Source organism: Vespa crabro, chromosome 8 (genome assembly GCF_910589235.1).
Source record: "Vespa crabro chromosome 8, iyVesCrab1.2, whole genome shotgun sequence".
Lineage (NCBI taxonomy): Eukaryota > Metazoa > Arthropoda > Insecta > Hymenoptera > Vespidae > Vespa > Vespa crabro.
In genome coordinates, this window is record NC_060962.1 from 3,132,324 (window position 1) to 3,148,684 (window position 16,361).

General features: G+C 32.8%; 3 protein-coding genes across 13 annotated transcripts in view; 1 reads left to right on the forward strand and 2 right to left on the reverse strand.

Annotated features, from left to right (window-relative positions):
• Positions 1-93: 93 nt before the first annotated feature.
• Positions 94-2,189, reverse strand: LOC124426083. 2 transcript variants are annotated; one of them, XM_046967359.1, is made up of 4 exons: positions 2,091-2,189; positions 1,125-1,229; positions 607-943; positions 94-459 (listed from the first exon to the last, which is right to left on the reverse strand). In XM_046967359.1, the coding sequence occupies exons 1-4, from the start codon at positions 2,096-2,098 to the stop codon at positions 250-252; spliced, it is 660 nt and encodes a 219-aa protein (XP_046823315.1). In that variant the 5' UTR covers positions 2,099-2,189; the 3' UTR covers positions 94-249. The 2 variants fall into 2 exon arrangements, with proteins under 2 accessions (XP_046823315.1, XP_046823316.1); XM_046967360.1 differs by having other exon boundaries at positions 607-1,051; positions 2,091-2,112.
• On the forward strand, positions 1,696-3,306 carry LOC124426085 (DNA-directed RNA polymerase I subunit RPA12). Its single transcript, XM_046967363.1, has 4 exons — positions 1,696-1,735; positions 2,020-2,206; positions 2,581-2,797; positions 2,933-3,306. Exons 2-4 carry the CDS (start codon positions 2,020-2,022, stop codon positions 2,955-2,957), a joined length of 429 nt encoding a protein of 142 aa, XP_046823319.1. The 5' UTR covers positions 1,696-1,735; the 3' UTR covers positions 2,958-3,306.
• Positions 3,307-4,492: 1,186 nt separating this feature from the next.
• LOC124425904 (venom dipeptidyl peptidase 4) overlaps positions 4,493-16,361 on the reverse strand; it is a 276,649-nt gene continuing 264,780 nt past the window's right edge. For all 10 annotated transcript variants that reach the window (XM_046966942.1, XM_046966947.1, XM_046966952.1 and 7 more), the window contains 6 exons: positions 15,828-16,050; positions 13,361-13,548; positions 10,298-10,492; positions 5,521-5,681; positions 4,905-5,116; positions 4,493-4,756 (listed from right to left, as the gene is read on the reverse strand). In XM_046966942.1, coding sequence (XP_046822898.1) covers positions 4,658-4,756; positions 4,905-5,116; positions 5,521-5,681; positions 10,298-10,492; positions 13,361-13,548; positions 15,828-16,050 — 1,078 coding nt within the window. In that variant the 3' untranslated portion in view covers positions 4,493-4,657. The remainder of the gene's footprint in view (positions 4,757-4,904; positions 5,117-5,520; positions 5,682-10,297; positions 10,493-13,360; positions 13,549-15,827; positions 16,051-16,361) is intronic.

Consider the following 16,361-nt stretch of genomic DNA (forward strand, 5'->3'; position numbering starts at 1 on the left):
AAATTTCTCACGGGATGATCGCAAGTAAGTTTAGAATGATTTTTTTTTTTTTTAAGATATTATACCATCGATATAATATATACTTTTATTTCACTTTTTGATTACACAAGTATTTTATATAAGAATATATTTCCGATATCATAGGGATATAATTTTTTAATAAGATTAAACAGAGATTCCTTTAAGCAAACTAATTATAACTATTTGATTATCATATAAATTCAAATATCGCAATAACACCAAGAATATTTAAGATGCAACAATAGTCTCGATTTCCAAAGCTGATACACCACTTTGTTTAAAAGGTAAATAGACGCCTCCAAAGACTTGCAAGCCAAACATCGTAATGTTTTCCACGTCCAGAGGTTCCCCATTTGGTATTTTTCGACCATGGTAATAAGGCTTAAAACCATCTAACTTTAAGGAGACAGTTGAGAATTCTTCGCTCGACATTGGCGCCTGGATTAATGACGTACAAAAAAAAAAATAAAAATAAAAAAAAGAAAGAAGAAAAAAAAAGAGAAATAAAATTTTAAAAATAAGAAAACGTACGTATACTTGTTTTATTTCGATAATCATTTATAAATCAATTTTATTTAAATTTACCTGGAAAAATTGCTCATAACTTATATCGTTATCTGAATCAAGCCCTTTATGCTTAAGGACAATCTTATAATGATTATTTTTCCCCTGTCCACGACAATTAATCACAATAGTTTCGAAATCCGTCAGATTTAAATTTACTCGGGTTCTCACGCCAGCAAATCCAGCTCCGTTGGGTTGAGGATTGAGAAGAGTGAAAAAGATCGCTCTCTGAAAGACTTGAGTTTTTTGCAAGACCAGCGTGGCTTTCGATTTTCCGACTGTTCTTACAGTATCCGATATCTCTTGCCAATCTTTCACGTTATTTATCCTCGTAAAGTCGAACAATGTCATTTTCCTCCTGCCATCAAACATCCCAATGGTTGGAATCTCATCGAAGCGCAACGACACGTAAAATGCCGCTTTCGCGAATCTTGTTTTATGCTTTTGTCAAGTTTAAGATATCGATCTGTCGAAGTATACATATACACACACATATATATATATATATGTATATATATATGTATATATATATATCTTACCCGCTAGCCGGTTGCAAAAACGTGAGACTCATGAAGAAAGCAACGGTCATGCGATGATTCAACATTGGCATTATCATTATTCGCGGGATACGTAAATTCAACGACCTGGAATATTAAGATGTAGATAATGAAGTAGTGGAGAATTGCATTAACGAGCACGTTGATTTAAATCTTGATTATCTGCGAACCGTGTCTATGATATTTATTTAAGAAATTAATTATTAAGGTAAACTGGAATTATTTTTCAACAGATCGGACGAAATTTTCACTTTAATCTTATTCATTATAATATGATTGAAATTTGCATTTTTTATAAAAAAAAAAGAGAAAAAAAAAATTACTCTGGACATTTCTATTCTTATCGAGAGATTTACAAGACATAAGAAAGTAATTATTTTGTTAAAAATTGAAAACAATTACACATTATATGATCTAGTACGATTTTTTTTCTCAAAAAAAAAAAAAAAAAAAGAAAAAAAAAACGCCGAACGCTCACAGAATAATCTCACAGTCTGATCACGACGCGTGTAGTTTAAAATGTAAACAAATACAATCGACGAGTAGTTCCGTATACGACCTCAGTCGTCTCTCAACGTTCTTACGAGTAGCATGTTCGTATAATATATTGTATTATTTTCTAAGACGTTTAATACGACATATATATTAACAAACGAGAATAGATTAATGTTAAACATATTATTTATTTAAAATATTATTGATTACGTTATTTATTTTATAGAAATAATGATAGAAAATTTCGGTGTTTCGTTATTTGGTTAGAATGTTCGAAGTATTCGAACTTGAGATTTCGTCGCTAGATGGCACTGCATTGCGCCATTCATATTGAGTTCGTTCATTCATGAGTAATGCGTTTTGAAATTCATTGAAATTTTAGATGCTTCATCTACCTGAATGGCAGTTTATTTTTAAGAATAATAAAAGAAAAATGGCTCAAGATAATAATACCGTGTCATTCAAGACAGCGCCAGGATTTTGTCCAGATTGCGGATCGATTCTTCCTCTGTTAGGTGACAAGGGCAATGTAACTTGTTATTCCTGTAAACGAAGCTGGGGACATGAAGGTTAGTTTTTATAATTACGTTTCATTTCTAATGTTAGTGCGCACGTGCTGAAAGTATTGTGGAAAATTTAAATTCTACAAACGTTTATGTCAATTTGGTTCGTTTTTTTTCTAATAAAAATACGTTATGACTTAATAGAGATCATAATTATCTTCACTTAAAACAAGCAATTGAATCAGACGATATTTAATAATCAATTATTTTTATCCAATGATTTAATAATTAAACTTAATGCATATAGCTCTAATATGAAGAATAAATCTTTCGGAAGCTTTGTATTAGATGATTAATTAAAAATATTTCTTTTTACTCTTTGCTGATACATTGGTGTAATCTCTACCTTAGTATAGCATACAAATCTGATGTACTTTTAGTTTTTGGCGACATGGCTATGACTTATACTATATCTTTTAAATCAAAGAGTTCTTACTCTCATACAAAAGAGACCGATGACAATGATCAGGATGGTGATGGTCCAATAGTCGAACGTCGATGTCCACAGTGTCAAAATGAAAAAATGTCATATGCAACATTGCAATTAAGATCAGCCGATGAAGGACAAACTGTGTTTTATACATGTACCAAGTGCAAGTACGTACGATGCCATAAGTACATGGACTTATGTTTCAATTTCATTGAAAATTAACAGCATAGATGATAAGTTATAAGATTTATAAAAGTTAATTGTAGCAATTGATATACAAGAAATTTAATTTTGCATTACAGATTCAAAGAAACAGAAAATTCGTGATTTGGATATGTTTTGGGTCTTTCTATCTTTGAAATGAAAAATTTTAAACATTAGAATTTAATTAATTTCAATACGATCACTCTCTTCTAATAAAACATAGAACTTTATTTATGATACACTCAACAAATGATGAATGAGAAGGGTATATAAGTATTTTTATAATTCTACAGGGTCAATAGTACAATTTTGTTATAACAATATATGGATATCTTAATTAAATAGTAATTAAGTAATTTCATATATACAGTATGTCAGCATAAAAGGTAACAATTATTTTAATAAATTCATTTTGATCCACTTTTAAAACTGTTATGATGTAGTGGTCCTTTGATTAAAAAATCTTATTAGTCATAAATTTTTTCTTCGATAATCCTACCCCTTCTTTATATGACATTAACACATTGTTAATTGCCCACATTCTAATTATAGTTCATAATAGATATGCTATCTTGTGTCACAAGAAAAGGGTCTCATAAACTAATAGAGGAACTTTGTTATGTGAACTCTGAGTAGTAAAATTCTAAGAATTTGATTTTGTATTTTAAAAATTTACATTTGCAGTTTCTTGTGAGGGCATTTTTATTATTGGACTTATATATAGTCAACTTTTTTTTCGTAATATTAATACATAACGTAAAAGAAAAATTATTTAAATACATATCTAATTAGTATTTATCTTTCTCCAATTAGATCTGTCAATTAGATGATACATTTATTTAAATATAGTTTAATTATTTTCATTAAACTTGAAGTACAAAAAATTTTCATTAAAATACAATTCATATAATATATAGTATGTATTATTAAATAAAATAATAAAATAATAAAATAATAATCCATTCTCAGAGTTTTATTTAGTAATAGAAAAATAAGAGATTTGAATACTTTAATATTAAAATTACTGAATACGTATATAATAATAATAATAATAATAATAATAATAATAATAATAATAATAATAATAATAATAATAATAATAATAATAATAATAATAGTAATAAAGTATATGCCAACAAAATAAAAATGCTCTCTCAAAATTCGAGATCTTTATCGGCGTATATAACTTCTCTTATCAGAAGTATCATTTGCCATATTTCATTAGGCTTGCGCGATCTAATATTTTTTTTTTTAAATCGGACAAATAATCGCGCGTAGTTTCTTGTACAAAGAGAAAAGAAAAACAAGAGGAGATAAATATCCTATTGGGATCACTTTTAAAAAAGCGATTTTTAATTGGTAATAAAATATATAATGCACATGCACTCAAACTTTATGGAATCTGAAAATCAAAGCGCCGGATGCGCCTTTTGATTTTCTTAGGCCTTCGATTTTACTAATGAATTCAGATTTCTTACAAATTGTATCAAAGACGTTTCTCATAAATCTGTTTTTCGTAACTACACCGTCTCATTTTTAATGCACTCTTCAACCTCCTCGACCGGAAGTGTTAGCAATTCTTTAAGAGTGAGTATGAAATTACCCTTATAGCATTATCATTTCATCGAGGACGACGACGACGACGACGACAATATTCATTCTTTTATTTATTTCTTATTTTTCTCTTCCCGAATTATGTACACTAACGCTCATATTACATTATTGTACATAAACTATGTACAAGTGGTAAAGTATTTACAAATGGACTGTGAGGCAAGTGGTGTATAAGGTGCCTAGATTGTCATTAAAATGCCGTGCTTTAATCATGACGATGTTTGAAAGCATTCGTCTAAAAAGTTTTCCAACGAATGATAGAGATGTGTTCGCGATTGCAGAATTCCATGGTCCTCATCGGTGTACGTCTATAGAAAAAGAAAAAAAAAATATATATATATATGTAGATATGTATATTTAAGTACATATAATTTGAAATAAATATATGAATGGTTCTCGGTAGATGGAAAAAATAAATAATCGCGAAATGAATGGAAACAATAACGATTTGTTTACTTGTTGTCTAAAAAGTATATCCTTTTGTTCGAGAACTTTGGCGAGCATCAGTGATTGTTGATAATGCACATTATCATCGAGAGTACCATGGATCAGATAATACATTTTTGTTTTTATATTATCGACTTTATTTAACAGTTGACCATTTTCATATCCCTGAAGATTATCAACGACGGTTGGTAGGCCCATGAATCGTTCCGTGTATATTGAATCTGCAATTAAAGTTGGGTTACTAATTAAAGGATATCCTTTGGTTGAACTAATACGATAGAAGAGATTAATGTATTTTGTTATAACAAAGGGAGGACCGGTGTCATGGTATGTATAGCGTTTCATAGAAACTTGCGCGGCTGTTCTGTGGTAAGTTGGTAATTAATGTTCATTAACGCGTGGTCATTTATACACTCGATCTCTTTTACTCTATTTCTTTTTTCTCTCTTTCGCGACACTTACTATTCGTAATTAAACCGTCACGATTCTTAATTTGAAACTACTTTGGAACGAAATGTTCGCTGAAAGGAAATAATTATGTGAAAAGATTGAAAAGATAAATGATACAGGTTGAAATAGGAATATATATATATATATATAAAAGAAAGTTTTAAATAAGACGTACCATAAAGAGCCCAATCCGTGACCGGAGCTACGGACATACCACACTTGAAGACACCATTGAAATCCATAGCGAGTGACATACCGGTGGCGTAACCTCCATAACTCCAACCCCAAATTGCTGTCCTGGTGCGATCGATGAAGGCTAACTTATTCTGGAGATGCCTGAAACAGAGAGATAGACGCAACGTGGAGCGGTGATAAATATTAGAGGAAGGAATACAAGGTTAAGGGTAGAAAAGAGAGACGGGTGGATAATACGTGAGAAAGGTATCTCCACTCTTGTTCCTTTCTCAGTCGAACTGAGTTCTGCGATCTCAAAGAAAAAAAAAAAAAAAAAAAAAGAAAAACAAAAAAAAAAGAAACAACACCCTTAAGGCAAATTTTTAATGCACTCTTCAACCTCCTCGACCGGAAGTGGTAGCAATTCTGTAAGAGTGAGTATGAAATTACCCTTATTTTTCGAGAATAATGCGGTAAAGTAGCGTAGCTTGTAAGAGGAAAACCCTGTTCTTCTATGAGAAGCGTTTCGCACGATGGTCGACTAGTATGCGATAAAGATCAAGACTGACTTTATCCACTCCTCTTTTTCTCCTTGCTCTCTCTCTCTCTCTCTCTCTCTCTCTCTCTCTCTCTCTCTCTCTATTTTTCCTTATTCTCGTCTTCCTTTTTTCTCTTCCTTCTTCTTAATCCTCTCATAACATAGAAATATCCAAGCTCTTGGTGTGCACGCTCAAGTAACACGATTGTCTTCCTTACAGGACAGGATAAGTGGCTTGAGAGTCTTTTTTGTTGCAGCACATGGCTGTGAAATCCCTTCGGGCTAGCGTAATATCTTATTACAACGTCGACAATTTTATGGTTAATATAACTAATGGTCAAATATTAAAATGATTTATCGATTCTTACTATAGAATTTTTATTAATGCAAGTAATTCATTTTGTTCTTTCTATGTTTCGTTCGTTTAAAAAAAAAAAAAAGAAAAAGAAAAGGAAAATAAATTCCTTATCAATATATGTATCATCATTAGATCTAATGGATACATTTATCTTATCGTATAAAGTACCTTTCACTTGGTTAACAATGTTTTATCGATATATATGTACGTATATTATCAAGATTTGAAGGAGAGTGTGACGAAAAAATAAGATTCTTTATTTTAGCTTTATTTTTCGATTTTTCTAAGAGACTCTATTTCACCTCTGGTACGTCTGCTAATAATGGTCCCACTGGGATCATACTTTGTCGTTGTATCGTATCTGGAAATGTGTAGTAGTAAGCCACCCTTTCCTGTCTGTCTGTCTGTCTATCTATCTATCTATTTATCTATCTATCTATCTATCTCTGTCCTTATCCCTCTCTCTCTCTCTCTCTCTCTTTTCGTTCTTTCACTATGTAACAAGAGACATAGTCACGACGAACACAGTGGATTTCGTTTTCTTCGCGACTTATTCGCTTTGTAAATTGAGCCGGAAGACTTGACGAATCCTTGGTTCTTTCTTCTTTGAACGCAAGAATCCAATAGTTTGGAGAAACAGAATAGTAATAGCAGTAGTAGTATAGTGATAGCAGTAGTAATAATAGTAGTAGTAGTACCATTGTAGTAATATATATAGAAAACTACTCTTCATAGTTTTGCTGTTTTGTTTTCTTTGCTTTCGCTTTTCGTTTTTCGCACTCTTCATACCCTTTTCATAGCCTTGCCTTTTCTCTCATATCAATGTAGTACTATTGACGTTTCTTTGGTCTTTTGTTGAAAACAACTTCACATCTCCTTCCCTTCCCTTCCCACCTCATCCCTTCTTCATGCATATTGTAATACGGCGTCAAATTCTTTCGTTAGAAATATCGAATACCTTATATTTTTCATTCTTTTTATTTATAAAAAAGAAAAAAGAAGAAATAAAGAAGCCTTTCACGATAATCAATGTGTTACTTTTAATTAACTTCTTATTCTTGTATTCGCGTGTGGTATTATGATTCTTAAAAAAATTTCAATTTGAAAGTATCATATTCGTTGATGATATACGTTGATAAGTCTTAAAAGTTTTTGCCGTTTCTACTTTCTTTTTTTTCTTCTTTTTCTCTATCTCTCTCGCTTTTTCTGTAAGTGAAATGAAACTTCAGACGAAGACGAGGGAAAAAAGTGGATGAGGAATGTAAGGTATATACCTAGGCGTTACTCGTTTAAAACTATTTCACGTAAGAGATAAAAATCAAACGATCAAATTAAGTGAAGCTACGCGGGTATCTATCAATTTAAGAAATTGGAAAGAACTCAAACGTGACACAATAATAGGGGTAACGTCAATAGTATTAATAATAATAATAATAATAATAATAGTATTAATAATAATAATAATAATAATAATAATAATAATAATAATAATAATAATAATAATAATGATAATAATAATAATAATAATACTATTGTACAACGATAAGTTACTCGTGAAATTGATAATAAAATTTATAAAAATAATTGATTGTATTGATCGTATATGTGACATGTAGTACATATAATAGGTATCTATATGTAAAAACAATTTAAATGAGGACAATGTACGTTGCGAGTAGAAAAGTTTTAGAAAGCTAAAAGTTCGAGGGAAGGAAAGTAGGGAAAGAGAAAAGAAGAGGGATGAAGAGCAGAGGTTAAAGCGAGTCGGACGATTCCGCAATCGCTTGGACGGCTTCCAATTTTGCGACTGGTTTTTTACAGAGCGGACGCGATGTGACGCGCCAGCAAAACATCTCTCTGTATATACTTGCACGTATTTTCTATACGTATATATCTATGTACCTGGGTATATATACAGGCACACACACACACACACACACATACATATATATATATATATATATATATATATATATATATCTAGCATACATACGTACGAAAGGAAGCGTGTATTGGAATGGTACAGCGAATCGAACTGAAACGCCCTACCTTGTTTCTCGCTATCCCATCTCCACCCCGTTTTTTCGAAGGATCTCACTTTTAACGTAGTACCAAGAGTAAATTTACGAAACACAATGTGGTTTACCATCCGGTTGTCTTTTGACGATCTGCTGACTTCCTGTACGAATCAATTGGACGGAAACTCGACCTTTGGTGAATCGAAACTTTGAGGAATCTTTGAAGAAGTGTCGTATATAGGATAGACAATCGGGATTTTCAGTGAAACGTTACTTCCGTGTATCGAAACGGAAATAAATGTTTCGCTTTTCTACTAGAAAACAGGAGAACTTTTGCGATTGGAAGTTATGTATCTTTTTAGGTATCGAAATAAAATACATACGTCACGTAACGTTTACTGTGATTGGTTGAACCGATGAAATTATATTTTTCGTATAACAGATGAATTTGTAGGATTTATGGTAACGAATAAAATATTAAAAACGATAAATTAATAGTACCGTTAATATTTGAAGTAAACGCGTATTTCGTTTCTATCATTTTATAATCATTCGTATTGGCCGCTAATGGTCGTATTAAACTTTGTTTGGAGTTTACATTTCATATTTTACTAAATAGAAATATATAGTCAATAGACCATGAATATAGAATTACTGAATATTATTACAGTCTCGAATGGATTTTGTACTATATTACTAACGAGGTAACATGAGTTACTACGGTCGCCATTTAAATGATAAATAATGGTTAAATTCCTTGACACATAAAGAAAATTTCTATTTTATTGTAATTAATAATTGAAAATAATTTAACATATATGAGAGATCTCGTAGATTTGAAAAATATTGCGTAAAATATTGCGATATTTTTATCAAACGTATATAAGTTTGGGGTGCCATAACTTTAAGGGATAGCTTTTGCCTCGGTTCCTCGAACCCTCACCGTCGGAACGAATTACCCATGACAGCGAAACGAAAATATGAGCGTACCGACGACTACGGAGGATCGAACGAAAGAGAAGGAAAAAGATGTTCTACTACTGGTAGGCCTATAAATTCGGATGAAGCTAAAGAGCAATTTTCTTCTTGTGAACGTATTTTCGTAACTTCTTATGTATAAAAGAAGACTCAGGGAAGTTCGTTGAAAAGTAAGTATATATTCGAAACCGAAGAAGAGAGAGAGAGAGAGAGAGAGAGAGAGAAAGAGACAGAAATTGGGCGTTAGAACTTAAAAGTTAGTTATCTCTAGAGCAGTTGGATTAGAGAATTAGCAATCCAGGTGCGAAATAAGTTATACGGTCAACGAGTGTAACGAGGAAAAAAGAACTAGCCTATAATTAGTTTTCAAGCAAACTTTCGTTAACGATTCTCGAGCGAACCAAAAGTTTCGTTGTTTCAAATTTTCCTTACTTTCCTCCTCCAGACATTATAAATTCTGGTAAGAAAAGAATGCGAAAGAACGATCGGGTTTAAAAGAATAAAGTTTTTCTTGTAGAAAAAAAAAGAAAATAATAAATTAAAAGATTATTACCCTCTCTCTCTCTTTTTCTCCTTTTTTCTACTGTTTGCAATTTGACCTATAACATTTATAAGAGTACTTGCATTATGCACAAGCAATTCATTTTGAATTTCGCTTGAGTGTAATTTTACATCGCCACATATAGCAAAGTTTTGTCTGTACTTTTACTATGGATTATTCGAAGCGATATCGGGCCAACTTTCCTTGTTTAAGCGTGAACGTGAATAGTGGTTCACTCTCACTATCTCTCTCTCTCTCTCTCTCTCTCTCTCTCTCTCTCTCTCTCTCTCTCTCTCTCTCTCTCTCTCTTTCTCTTTCTCTCGTAATATTTGTCGAGAAACTTACCTCGTTACATTAATCTGGTCAATGATTTCAACGGTACCAAGGTTCCGGTATCCAGCGAATAGCATGCTGTTGCCCATTAATCCGGAGCCTCTGCCGTCGATGGCAGCGTATATGATACTCTTGTTTGACACGAGATATGTACCCCAGTCGACGTTGAACTTTTCTGTCACTTGATATGTGTCTGGTCCGCCGTATCTGGAAACAAGAGGAAAGGAAGTCGCATAACATAGAATAATTTGATACCATATCGATAATTTAAGCATCCTTTATCGTACCACGACAAAAAATATAATATTCTACTTGTATCTGTTTCCTTTATTGAATCGTTTATTCTTTTCTTTTTTATATTTTTTCTTTTCTTTTCTCTCTCTCTCTCTCTCTCTCTCTCTCTCTCTCTCTCTCTACCGTTTACCTTCAATGAGATCAGAAGTAAATTAACCATATATCATAAAGATACGATATCGGATATCTATAGGTTTATTCGATTGTTATTACATTAATTTAAATTGATTCGATTAGCTTTCGTTATACTTTGATAATATTCTTCTACCCGATATTCGGACGATATCGAGATTTGAAGGTAATCAAATCTTGATGGAAGACTGAAGATCCCCTTGGTTTCTTTCCTCGCGGAGAAATATCATATTTCGTGATCGGGTCGCTCGACAATAGGAAACACGTGCACTGGAAGTAAGTACTTACGTAGGATGGTGAAAACTTTCGATCGTACGACGAATATATATATATATATAGTGCATATGTGTGTGTGTATGTGTGAAAGTATATATATATATATATATATATATATATATATATATATATATTTAAGCGAACTTGAAGGTATATAAGTGAAGGTTCGTTCGATCGGTAGTAAGTACGAGGGGTACGAAGACTTTCTTATTTCAGCTGGTTAATGTCCAAGACGGGTTTTTGCCATTTTACGAGGTGAAGTAGATAATGGAGAGAGTAGGAGCGGGTAGGTCGTGAGTATAACGTCTATAAGCTCTTCATACTTAAAAGTTCGGGTACCGTTCTAGCAGGTCAGACTACAAATTAGGCGTTATTAGGATTTACGTAGGAAGTTATATCGGCACTGGAAACAACGATGGTGGTTGCGAGCTATACTTCCGCCATTTATGTGTCGCACATTTAAGTATAATACGTAGGTATACGAGAAAAGGGAGGTACTCGTGTGTGCGGTTAAATTCGGAACTGCGAGTGCTGAAAACACGAAAACTCGCTCGTGTATTTCGCTGTGCATATTTAATGGCATAAAATCTCACGTACTGTTAGATCTTTCTTTTCTGTTTCTATTTATATCCTATTTCCACAGAAGGCGATACTGACTTACATATATATGTACGTCGAAGGATTTATAGGAACGATTTTGAAATGTCTATTATCGTGAGCGAGCTTTTGATTTTTTTTTTTTTGAATATCGAAAGATATTTGAATGCTAGAAATAAAAAAGAAAGAAATATTTGCAGTGATAAGGAATTTACAAAAAAAAAGGAAAAAAAAATACAAGATTGGCAGAGAAAGGATCGGGGTTCCGTTCGATGGTTCACGTAACACAATGTTTCCTGTATTTTTCTTAATCAGGTCAATTTTTATGAGAGAAAACATGATTTATGTTCTATTCGATTCGACAGTGACACATATTTTTAAGCAGCAGGTTCGCTACCATTGCACATGCATCTACTCTTTTGCAAAATGTAGAAATATCGTCTGGCGATATATCCTTCAGGTAACTTAACTCGATCTACGATTTTTTCTTTCTCTCTTCCTTTTTTTTTTGTCTCGGCACGTTCGGAATAGAAATTTATTGCTAGATCGCGAGTAGAAAAGAGAAATGAAGCGTTCGTCGCGTCGATTCGGTGAACGACGTCATCGTGAAATGTTTTATTCCTAAGGTGCAACGCCCGGAAGTTTCAACTTCTCTTTTCTTTTTCTTTTTTTTTTCCTTTTTCCCTTTCCCCCTTTAAACTTCTTCTTCTTATATCAAAAAAGACGAACGTTCAATCGTACTTTTTCGTTTATCACTGCCGTATCCGGCTTGAGTACGTAAGGAACATAGATATGTTATGCCGTAACCGATTGATGATCTACTCGTGATGCATCGTCATATTTCCCGCCGGGAGAAAAGAAAATATGGATGCTTTTAGTGCTCTTCGTTCTCTTTCTATCTCTATCTCTTTTCCCTTCTCTTTTCTCCGCGTACCTCCCTAGCCACCTTTGACCGCGAAGATATGTGTGTATCGAGGAAAAAGTCGATGCTAAAAGTTCGCCAGGCTAGACGAGTTAAGTGCTTTCGTTGAAAACACTCGATTGTGTAGGGGGAGTATATCCCAACCAACAAGGCTGGGAAAGATTGGAGAAGGGGGGAGAGTGCGAGAGGGGAGGAGTTACATAAGCGTAAGCGCGCGATATGTAAATTTGCGAAGATAGATGCGACGCAGAACACATTTTTATCAGTGTTACGAATAAAGAGAAAGAGAGAGAGAGAGAGAGAGAGAGAGAGAGAGAGAGAGAGAGAGTACCTTGTCGAAAAATAATCTCTTGGCCAAAAGATACATATGATTTTCACTTCGAGCGTTGCTTTTATATGGGTTGCCATTAAATTGTTACACGTATGATATATATTTCATAATATAATATTACGATGTACATATATATATATATATATATATTGATATATCATTGATATATATTGATTATTATTGATATATATTGATATATATATATCAAATCATGTAGCATAATTTCACATTAACTAATTTAAATTGCTTATCAAGTTTCAATACTTTCAATGAAATATCTCGTGTTCATAAATTTTTTAATTAAAATTATTTTTTAACCATAATCAATTATAACAAGCAAACTAAATTTTAAACGCAAAATGAAATAAAAATGATTGAGATGGTGGGAAAAGGGAAAGAATATATAATCATAAAGCGAATGAATAAATAATCAGCGATAAAGACAAAGTGAATACAAAGACAAAGTGAAACGGAATAAGATTATTGGGATAAATTAAAGATATGGAATAATCGAATAACTTACACATAAACCAGCATAGGATACTTGGTGGCACCGCTCAAATCAGCATCGGGTGGGATCAGAAGCCTCACCTGGGCATTAAAACCACCGGGAACTGGTATTTTGTACTTATGGACAATCGGTTGAGCCTTCGACGCTAATAGTTCGGCAACGGCTTCGTTATCTTCCCAGATAGCAATTTCTTTGCCACTCTGAAACAAAAATGACAATGCAATATTTATATCGATCACAAATACACGGTGATACTTTCTGCTTGGTACAAGAGGAGAAGTGGGGGGTTTTTGCGTTAATTCATAATTTTCAAAAAATTAATAAAATAATACGCGGGTCACGTCAATTCATTAAATCATTATTTTTATGAATATTAATTAGATATACTCGAGAGACTTTCCTAATCCCGTAAGTACACTTGATTCGATTTCTCTCTTGAGCTTCTATTTCGTATATGTAAAGCATTTCCCAAACAATGACGTTTCTAAGCACTATAGCGACGTGCATATTGAAACGCTTACCAAAAGCGGTCGGAAGTTTGCATAATGTTTAGTCGTTAATGGAACAAAGCTTTCGAGCCGTCTAAAACATGGATTAATTTCAATTAAACGCTCTTAAAATTTTCTAACGAAAGGAGAACTTTCTACTGAATTCAATGATAATAGATCTTTACCTGAAATCTTGATTTATCACAAAACTTTATATATCGTTTCCTTGGGATAAAGGGAAATTTATTAAAGGGAGATCATCTCGAAGTATTAAGAAGATTATCGAGTGATTAACAATATGTTCGATTTATTTTCAGACAATACTTCGAAATAAAGAAGGAGATAATGTACATAAAGAGGAACTCGAAGAGAAAAACCTATTTTTCTTTTGTTTCTTTTTCTTTCTTTTCTCCTTCCTTTCCACCCACACTTCCCCCCTTTCTCTCTCTCTCTTCCTTTCTTCTCTCTCTCTCTCTCTCTCTCTTTCTCTCTTTCTTTCTCTCTTCTATCCTTTTCTGACGCGCCTACACATACACACACGTATACAAAGAAAAGGAAGGCACCAACGTAATTACCGGAGCAGTCTGAGGAAAACTAATTACCGGCACTATCCAGCCGTGTCGGAGTAAGCGATAAAGATGCAGACTAGTCAGATCTTTGCGTTCGTGTGCCTTTTTGTCTCTTTCGATCGTGATAAGATCGTCCTACTCCTTTCCCGGTTTTCCTTTTCTCCCCGTCTCTCTCTCTCTCTCTCTCTCTCTCTCTTTTTCTCTCTTTCTCTCTTTCATGGCTCATCCAATACTAGAAGCTTTTCCTAATTTTCTTACTTTCCCTTATTTCCTTCCTCCTTATCCATTCACTGAGTGCTAATTCGATTATAATGGTAATAGTTGACGCGTTTGCTTGTTAAAACTCCTATTTCACAGAATGGCGAATGTTAAGAAGTTCGAATTAAGAAGTTATCAATATTGTTTATAATTAATTAAATGGCATATGCATTAGACGATAAGAAAAGAAATGTTTAAGAAGCTATATAAGTAAAATCGTATTTCTTCTTTAAAGCGAAGTTTTTTAATGTAGTAATCCGATAGTTCATTAAATTACTTGGTGAAATCGAATTCAAGATAAAAGAAATCCTTTTTTTTTTTTTTTTTATTCAGTTTCTAAAAGAATAATGAGAAATTCATGAGTCAGAGTTCGATCGTCAAACAATGGAAAATATACATTTATGTCTTCGTGAGTGCGAAAAAGACAATAAAGAAAAAGGTAAAGCATGTAAAGCTAAATAAAGAAAGGGGTGTAAGGGGTTGTAGGGGTAATATACGACTGGAAGATTTCCACTTGGTAAAAGTAGGCTCGACGGGGAATAAACGAGCTTCTCTTTGACCTGTCAGTATCGCGGAAGGGTTCTGTTTCTACTTTCAGTTACTGTTTGATGGATCCCGTCAAGTCGTCGTATGCTTTTCACTGAAAGAATATTTTCCTCTCTTGTCTTCTCGAATCTCTTCGATAATTGCCGATCGCTACTATTGTCTTTCAACCCTTTTTAAGTGTTTCTTTTGAACGAAGTCGCTTCGAGAAGATTTATTTTTTTCTTTGTTTTTACTTCTGTAAATTTCAATGACTCGTACAATGTATTCCCATAGAATGAATTAAATGCATGAGAAGAATAGATCTCCTTGTGTGCGTGTTTATATATTGTATGTGTATGTGTGTTTTATCGTGAATTTTTATTTATTGGAGTCTTTGACTTTGTTTGATAATTGGTCATCGTTTAATTCGAATACGAGCGAGTGGTTTTTTGTTGTTGTTGGTATTCTTTCTTTTTTTTTTTTTTATCAGAATCGACATTGTGTTTGTGTTATCGACATAGATTTCTTCGACTTATTGATTTAATTTCAGACCTTTTTTTTTTAATATATAGATATTCATACGGTCGAATGATTAAACATAATGAAATAATGAAATATTTTTAAAAGAATAATACTTACTTTGTTATAAATGAAAATTTCCGGTACACCAGGGCCAGCGCAGGTTAGCACGTAATATGAATTGTCGGTGGAGAACTTGGCAGTATTGTACAAACACCGGGTGCTATCGGATTCTCTGAGGATGTCGCAGCTGAGACACTTGGGTTGGGCGTTCAACGTCGACAGAGACAGTCGGTACAAATGCTGTTGTCCTGTCTTGTGCTCGGACGTGGCGAGATAGTATCTGAAACAATTAAATAGAATTTTTAATTGTCTCATGTTAAAAATTCATACCGTAGATATTTCATTTAATATTTTCATATTTACCATATATATTCAGTTATGACTATTTTATTTAAACTTTTTATTTTTGAATTTTATTAAAACTGAGTAAAAAAAAAAAGATATAACGAACCTCCGAGAGAGAAAAAAATGAGATAGAATATTATGGTCAATATCTTTTTAAAATATTTTCGAAGCGACGTTACGTTAATCGTTTTTACTGTTTTTTTTCTTTTTTTTTTTTTTTTTTTTTTTTTACAAGAGATACAATTT